This window comes from Poecilia reticulata, linkage group LG13 (assembly GCF_000633615.1).
Source record: "Poecilia reticulata strain Guanapo linkage group LG13, Guppy_female_1.0+MT, whole genome shotgun sequence".
Classification (NCBI taxonomy): Eukaryota; Metazoa; Chordata; class Actinopteri; order Cyprinodontiformes; family Poeciliidae; genus Poecilia; species Poecilia reticulata.
This window is the reverse complement of record NC_024343.1, coordinates 23,810,733-23,819,938: the sequence shown is the minus strand read 5'-3', so window position 1 is coordinate 23,819,938 and position 9,206 is coordinate 23,810,733. Positions and strand designations below refer to the sequence as shown.

The 9,206-nt window shown below is 37.9% G+C and overlaps 1 protein-coding gene across 5 annotated transcripts in view; it reads left to right on the top strand.

Annotated features, from left to right (window-relative positions):
• LOC103474892 (zinc finger protein OZF-like) overlaps window positions 1-9,206 on the top strand; it is a 38,803-nt gene that overhangs the window by 29,151 nt on the left and 446 nt on the right. For 4 of the 5 annotated variants that reach the window (XM_017308187.1, XM_017308190.1, XM_017308191.1 and 1 more), the window contains one exon: window positions 8-537. The exons of the other annotated variant lie outside the window; for it this stretch is intronic. In XM_017308187.1, coding sequence (XP_017163676.1) covers window positions 8-59 — 52 coding nt within the window. In that variant the 3' untranslated portion in view covers window positions 60-537. Of the gene's footprint in view, window positions 1-7; window positions 538-9,206 lie in introns of those variants that run through there. 5 annotated transcript variants of the gene reach the window in all.

Below are 9,206 nucleotides of genomic sequence, written 5' to 3'. Positions count from 1 at the left end.
GATACAGATGTAGCCAGAAATCACATTTAAATAGACGCATGAGAATCCACACGGGATAAACATTTCAGTTGTGAACTTTGTGGACATGGATGTATCCAGAAACCAATTTTAAAACACATGAGAATTCACTAAAGATAAACACTCTAGTTGTGATATTTTAGGARCAGTAAATGAGGATAAATCTTATTATAAAAGGAAGTGTGTGGATTTGAGTTTCTCTCTCTTTATTTTAGGTTCTGTTTCTAGTGAGTCTGTGCTATCCTGTCTTCCCCTTGATTGTTCCCAGGTGTCTCGTTCCCCGATTACTCTCTGTATTTAATGTCACCTGTGTTATTTGTTACTTGTGTCCTGGTCGTATGTCTCATTAAGTGTAAAGTTATCTTGTAGTCTGGCTGTAGTTTTTGTCCATTGGTTTTTCCTGATGCTACCACTTGTCAAGTCTTAGCCTTCCACTTTCTCTCTCTRCTGCCAGGATTTTGGACTTTTAATTTTTTCTTGTGGATTATTACCATTAAAATCACCTTTTCTTCACTTCAACCTGGGTCTCAGCGTCTGCCTCACCACTTCCAAAACACACTTCATGACAGGAAGACTCTAAGGAAAAACAGTTATTCAGCTGTGAATGTTGAAGTCTATGACACACTTAATGACAATGGAAACTGATTTAAAATGGTATAGTTGTAGAGCGTATTGTGGAGAATTTCTGTGCTTTTAAGGACAACTTTAGTGTTTAGGTACATTTCTCTTCCACTAATGGTTTGATTTGATTTCTATAAGCATTTTATTGAATACACTAGGCATTTTCTGTTGTATTGCTGGAGATGTGATTTCTCACTGAGTTAATACTAATAAATCAGATTGCTTTACTGCATTTTTGTTATTGCTGTAGATACAGCTGTGCCACAGATGTTCTCTGATCTTGTTAACTGTTTGATTCTGCCTGTTGTATATGTTCAGTAATGTAAAATGACTTCATGCGAGTTTACTTTCATAGGTTTATTGTGCTTCAGAATATAGTAATCTAGTCTGCAGATAACTTGGATTAGACCAAACGAGTAGTAAACAAGTACAGGCTGTTATTTACCAATTAAATTTATCTTGATGGAAAAATTCCTCTGCATATTGAATCCCTGGAGGCTAATTCAGCTGCATTTTATCTTTAAAATAAAATATGTGTAGCTAGCTGTCTATGAAATATTTACAGATTTGATCCATTTCCAGCTGCAGTTAATTACGATTCTTAAGAAGTAAATAAATAGAAAATCCTGTTATTTTCAGCTTTCTAGGCTTATGGCAAAAATTTAGTTGGATTCTTTTTAATGTCAACTTTTGTAATATTTAATGTAATAAAAATTCCTGATTTTTCTGTAAATATACAAGTCAAAAACAGTGTTTTTCCTATGAAAACGTTCATTTCAAGTATTCTGGGACTTAGACATATCCTTCATCTGCGACCCGCCATTGCGTACTTGGTATGCAGCCGTCTGTCACTGAATAGGCGTTCCAGTTCAGCAACAGCTTCATGCAGGAGGTGGGAGACATTGTCCATCAGTCATGTTCTTTTATTCAGAGTCCTGCTCTGGGTCGACGGGGCATCGTCTGACAGAGCTGGTCTTCCTGATTAGATTTGCTAGCCGCTTCCTCTCGACTGCAGATAAGCTGATGCCACAACAGAGTCAAAGGTCTTCAGGAGAGTCTCCTGCTCCCCAAAATACCTCATTACTTTGTCACAAGTATCTCAAAATTTCACCTTATCCATTGTGGCTGCTCCTGTCGTCAAGCCATACATTTAGAAGAGCTGAAAGTTTTCTTAAAACCATGTTTYTGCTCCAAATTTAGTCTTTGTTGGTAATGTAGTGCATTGAAAGGAATTCTGTTTTTTGAAAATTCATTGAAATAAACGATCCAAACAAAGGTTAAATTGCGTTTTTATTACACTATTCTATACCTAAAGAAGTATTTCTAAAACAATTACGGCTCAAAATTATTCACACTTCTGATTAATACTAGATTTAAATTGATCTTTTATTGTTACCACAGGTTTTTCCTGATCAGAAGTAGTAATATAAAATGTTGCTTTTACAACATACACCTCATTTAAAATGTATTATTGAAATGCTGTTGAAAACAGAAAATGTAGATTGGATTTTTATTCTTAAGGAATTCCTTTTGTCATTTGAAATGAACTGCTTTTTGAATGAAAATAACTAAGTTTGCAAGGGGTATGAATACTTTTACGTCTAATTATTTATGAAAAATGTTTTTCTCAAAAACATAAGATATACAACATATAGACATTTGTAATATTTATATGAGAGAAAACCTAGTAATATATGAAGTCCAGTGGTCTTAGGGAAAATAGTTATTGTTTGATAATATGAAAAAGTTGAAAAGGTGAAAGCTAAACTTGACTTAGACTTTTTACAAAACATGAATTAATGCTATCAGTACTTTTCAATATCTAACACTGACGGTCCTAACCAAAATTTGATAGTTTTCTCTCTGACAATTGAATAAAATTGCCAATTTTACTTGCACTCCAAACCAGTAGGTGGCGGCGATGCCCACCGGAAGACCTTTTTTTTTTATTTTTATTGCCAACCTGCAAAAACCGCAAGTGGAAGAAGAAACTATAATCGGATTTCCTGTTTCTCCATTTTGGGTCGTGTGGGGACAACGCGTCCTGGTTTTCATGATTAGATATTTCTTGGATAAAAACGGTAAATATTCTCATAGTTTGTTGAAACATGTTTGTACTTTCGCAGTAAAGTGTTGAGCAGGCAATATTTTAACAGGATGGTGTGTTTCAGAAACGGATGGTGAAGAAGAGCAGAGCGGCCATTTCCTGCTGAGGATCAGTTGTGGGATCATCTGTGAACTCCAGCGTCCTGATGAGCTGAAATATTGCTGTGGAATTAAAACTTTGATGAGATAATGCATGAAGTTCTTCAACAAAAGCAGTAATTTTAGACAAAAAAGAAAGACAAGATAGACAAAAAATCCCGCGATACTAGCCGTCTGACGAAACCTCTCTGATTGGCTAGGGAAAAACTTCAATAAATACGACAACATAGACATAAGAGTAGACCCCGCATGAAACTTACTACAGGGGCCGCATTTCATTGGCTAATGCCCATTTTACGTCACTGCGCAGCTACCACATGCTTGACCGTCTCACAAACTCATGCCAATATACATTGCGGACTACCAGACTGACAAAGTTTTTGCATCAGGAATCGAAAAAGAATGGATCTCCACTGTCAGTGGGGTATCTGTACAGGCGATGCCAGGTATCCTGATCGTGTTTGTGGAACTAAAATTCAGATAGAGAAGCGGAATGTCTTGCTTGGATCAAAGCTTGTGCACGACCGCATTTGCAGCTCAACCGTCGTAGGATCAATAAGAACAAAGGAGTGTCTGCTGGTGTAAGTATTATTGCTTTGCTTTCTTTGTGTTTAGTGAATGAAAAAAATAAAGTCAATAATAAACACATTCATTATGAAAAYCTTTTAGCCAAGTACAGCATAATGGCAGTACCGATACAACTTCTACATCCTGAAGCCTGTCTGTTACACAGTCTTACGTTAGCTGAACAGATCATTATGCAATGTGTACCGTATCTGACATACATTAAAGATTTTATTTAACCTGAAAAGGCTTTTTACTAAACTGTAATCGTGTTAGCCACGCTAGCACCGAGTACCGTGTATAAGTCCTAGGCACATTCGARCCCTCAAAACCATGAATGCCCGACTTACCCAGCCTTGCAAGAACAATAGCCATCAGTGATCTTGTCCACAGCTATATTTATGCTGGTTTTGATTTATGCCATCATTTAGTGGCACCATGTCACGAAACCGACATATTATTTTTTTATATCAAGCTGATAAATTTTAATTTATATTCCCAGCAATATAAATACTTACCTAATAATATTTACAATGTGCCTGATCAAGGACACATCTGTAATTCGTCCGCCTGCAGACCAATGGCAGTAAAGAGTCGGGTGGCCTCTAGAATCGTTTTTTCCACATCTGTAGCTGGGATCTCCAACATCTCATCCACAGTTTTGTGGAATCTATAATTGGCCCTCGTGTCAGTCTAACAAAGAAAAAATAGATAACGGATAGGCCTGTCGCGATAAACGATAAATCAATTAATTGTACGATAAATAAAACATATCGACCTCATTTTAATTATCGGCTTTATCGTCTCTTTCTGTCTTTTTTTCTTTCTGTTCATGACACTGGATGAAAAAAGGCTCAACTCCGGTGCTCTCCTCTGACCCTCCCTTCCTAATTTCCTTAGTCTAATGTCCAGCGCACACGACACGAAGTGTCGGCCGATTGTCGACCCATTTTCAAACCCTGAGAGACCACACCTTAGCCGACAGATATCCTAGGTACTGTCCTGCTCACCATTATTGGCACCCCTTCATGATTTGCATAGATGAGTGAATATCTTCAGAAAGAAATGGAAATGTTCAAAACTTAAATCAGCAGGATCTTTCAATTTGAGGTCCAAAGTAATTTAACAAAGACAGTTACCATTTCAACATAAATATTTTAATTCCAAAGGACAAAACAGAAAACTAGCATGTGCACTAATATTGACACCCCTCTTTAATATTTGGTTGCGCAGCCTTTGGCAACAATGACAGCCTCCAAACGTTTCTTAAACTCATCTATAAGCTTCTTGCACTTCTCGGGTGGCATTTTCTCCCACACTTCTTTGGCAATATGCTCAAGCTCTTGTACATTTGCACGGTTCCTTTCTCCAATGGTAGATTTCAGCTCCAATCAAAGATTTTTAATTGGATTGAGATCAGGAGTCATTGCTGGCCATTTTAAAACAGTAAATTTTTTCCCTTTCAACCAGGGGTGTGTGCTTTTGGAGGTGTGCTTTGGGTCATTGTCTTGCTGGAGGACCCAGGATCTTCGCCGCAAACCAAGTTTCCTTACACTGGGCAAGACATTTTGCTCTAGAATTGCTTGATAATCTTCTGATTTCCTGATGCCTGTGATGCGGTCAAGGCCTCCAGTACCAGATGCCGCAAAACAGCCCCACAGCATTATGGATCCTCCACCATGCTTGACTGTTGGTATGGTGTTCTTTTCTTTAAAGGCTTCATTGCGCCGTCTGTAAACATATTGTTTGTGTGATTTACCAAAAAAAAACTCCACTTTTGTTTCATCTGTCTATAAAACGTTGTCCCAGAAGGATTGAGGTTTGTCCAGGTTCTCTTTTGCGAAGATCAAACGTTCTTTTTTATGTCTTTTCTTCAGGAATGGGGTCTTCCTTGGCCTCCGCCCATAAAGCCCCACTTTGTTTAGTGTGCAGCGTGTGGTACTTGATGAAGCAATCACACCAGACTGCTCCAGGTTGGTCTTTAGGTCTTTAGATGTGGTGTTTTTTTCCACCATTCGCACCAACCGTCGAAGACTTCTGTCATCAGTTTTTCCCTCCCCCCCACGTCCAGGGAGGTTCTTGACCGTTCCATGCCTGGAAAACCTCTTAATAACATTATGCACCGTTGAAATCCCTTTGGTATCCCTTTGGTATAAAGACTCTTTGGTCTTTATACCAGGTCTATAAAGACCTCCAAAGGCTTTATACCCTTTGGAGGTGTTGTGCTTGCAAATAGCATTTCTGATGTCCTCAGACAGCTCCTTTGTCTTAACCATTGTCACATGTGGAGATGAACTAATTGGTGGCTTTTAAAGCACCAACATGATTATTAATTGGTTAATTCATGTCACATGTGTGGAGGCAGTCCATCACAAGTGATATTTATATGTGATTTGCAACAGGAGAGCCAAATTGGGTTTTCATGTTGATTTGCAGCAAGGGTGCCAATACCATTGGCATGGTAAAAAATGTTTTTCTTTGTTTTCCTCATAATGTTGATCTTTTTAAATGTGTTATCATTTGCTGTTTTGCATCAAGCACAAGTTATCAGCAGTAAAATGTTGTTTCACTTGATGAATTTCCTTCAGTAAATATTCCATTATATGTACTCAAACTTCATGGGTGCCAATAATGGTGAGCAGGACTGTATAACGGTTCGATCGGGATCGTCGTGCCTTGTGGTGTCACGCCACCTGGGCACAAAATAATAATGGCTACAGGTCCAGTTGACAAATTTTAAAATCAGGCATTAATCAATGCTTTACTAGAATCTACCTGTTATGCATGTGGCTAGAGTCAGCGTAAAGTCCTGACTGAATGAAAATCATTATAACCTATTTATGTCAAGTTAACGAAGAACAGCTGAAAAATTACCGGTAGCAATTTGGCTCCAGCTCCTCCCCTTGTCATTTTTATATTCTGTGCACGAAATGTTGAATAAACATTAATGATGGCACAAATCATCTCCGATGTCCGCTGGACTTTGTGTTGCGCCGTGTCAGCTGTTTGGGATTCCCCTCCATAATTTCCCCTCAGAAAGCACGGAGGAGAATCCGCGCTTTCTGATTGGCTACCTGTCACATTTAGCGTTAAGCTCCCAGTCAGGGAAAACCCCTGATTTAGATCGGAGCGGCCACAACAATCTACCGTAACCAGTGGTGGAGAAAGTACTCAAAAAATGTACTTAAGTAAAAGTACAAATACACAGACAAAAATGTACTCAAGTAAAAGTAAAACTACCACATTAACATTTGTACTTAAGTAAAAGTAAAAAGGTACTGACTTTTAAAAATACTTAAGTATTAAAAGTAAAAGTACTTGCTGAATGGATTACCTAATCGCTAATATCATTAAGTGTACTGATCGTATTTAATTTTAATACATTAGAAATGTGTCATTTTAATGAACAATGCCAGAGATAAAGCATGTTTTTATTGTGTTTACTCTGTAACATAGTTTAGACTTAGATATGTGATTCTATGTGTCATAATTTCAGGGATGGAAACATCTTGTCTCCTGTCCTAACATAGCATGAACTTCACTTTTTTGCCTCTTGTGGCTTTTATTTTGAAAGAAATCCAACAGAAAGGGGATGGAAAGAAGATGGGTGGGAGAGGACAGACAACCAAGGATCCAGTAGCAGAGTTGTAGTCAAGACAACCAACCCAAGACCAAGTCAAGACCAGCACCGCGCGCTAACGTGGCACAAAGAAATTTACTTTTACCTATCAAAATTACTTCTCAAATTGATCCTAAAGATCCACATTCCCATAAAAAACTAGATATTAAATACTTAGAGCTGAAATGAATTTAATCAGTAAAGATCCGTCCAGAAGAATCGGATCGTTCCTGAATGTCATATCAATGCAGACTTTGGTCACAGCGTTGTCCCATATATAACGCGACACTTTTGTAGAAATGTAGTGAAGTAGAAAGTACAGATACTTACTGTAAAATGTTGTGGAGTAAAAGTAGAAAGTATCCATTATTAAATCTACTTAAGTAAAGTACAGATACACGAAAATTGTACTTAAGTACAGTAACAAAGTACTTGTACTTCGCTACATCCCTCCACTGACCGTAACCCACCACACACTGCAGGATGATCGGTTACGAAATCACCAGCCACAATCTTAGATTGGCCAACGATCTAAGATTATCTTGAGGGGAAAATAGGGGCAAAAAATAGTGTAGTGTGAACTACTGCATTAGGAAGTTGGATGTTCCCGTTTTCTCTATTTAAATCTAGTGATTACTGAAGGGCAATATAGTATACAGACTTCATAATCTACACTCTTTTGGTTGAGTGCAATATTTATTTCCACTTTGGCTTTCTGTTTTAGTTTTTATTCAAGTACGTTTTTTGTTAATGGAGACTGAGAATCCATTCTATTTTTGTTTTTGGTTGTTTTGATAATTTAGTTTACCAGTTCCAGTGTTATGGGTTCTTTTGAAAATAAAGTGGATCCATCAGGAAATCACATGTATTATTAGTCATTTCCATTAAATCAGTGTCAAAAGGTCTTGAAACAATATTATCGTTTATCACAATAATTTTTTAGACAATCGTCCGGCAAAATTTGTTATTGTGACAGGCCTAATTATAGTGATAGATCCGTTTGGGCTTTACATTAAGCTTGCATACGCCAAACAAGTGGTGTGACTTTTATACCTAACAAATACCGTGGTGCAGTTTTGTCCAAAAATGAGCCACAAGATGGTTTATATAAATGTGGCTACAGGCTACAGGTGAAGCTGCTGCAAGGAGGTGGGGACTGTGTGATTGTTCGGCACTCCCAGCTCAGTTCAGTGCTTCAACTTTAAACTGGTCTTTGTTATCACTGTTGCTGGTGAAGAGATGCTATCAAAAACAGGCTTAAAATGCGGATTTGGGGTGGGGGTGTTGCCTAAGAGCGAACAACATCGCAGTTCAATCTGAAGTTAAAAATTTATGTAGGATGGTTTTTAACTCAAGTGATGTGAAAATAAAGCTGCAGTGGTTTATAATGTACATAATTTGCTTCAATGGTTCCTGCAGATGCTCAGCAGATGTTGCTGCTTAAAGAAGATGCTCCWGAAGAACATGGTCCAGGTTTTGACCTACAAGGTCCAGAGTCTCTCCCACCAACCATGAATGAGGATGAAGAAGAGTTTCTCCTGTCTTCTCACCTTCCTCAGCACCACAGAGAGTTGCCAAAAGATCACTGTGAATCAGCAGAACCTATCAAGAATCAGGATCATGGAGATTATTCCAACTCATCACAGACTGAACTCATTGAAAAGGAGGAAGAAGCTGATGTAAATTATTTTTTCTGTCAACTTGAACACTTGCCAGATTACAGACCAAATGGTAAATACAGGGGAAATGACAGCAAGGTGAGCCATTCAACTAAAGGTTCTCGAAACTCTGAGGATAAAATGAAATTCTTTACTTCAAAGAAAACCCTAGACTCAATGAGGAAAGTTCAGGTTGAAATGAAGTTTATCTGTGATGACAATGGTGAAATATGTAATAGAAATCCAACATCAAGAAGACATGCGAGAACCTTAGCAGGACATGAACATCTCTGTAAATTGTGTGGACACACATTTAACAAAATAAAAAACTTAGACACACACATGAAAATCCACATAGGAGAGAAACCTTTCAGTTGTGATCTTTGTGGATACAGATGTCACCAGAAATCATATTTAAATGTACACATGAGAATCCACACAGGATAAACCTTTCAGTTGTGATCTTTGTGGATACAGATGTCGCCAGAAATCACATTTAAATAGACACACGAGAATCCACA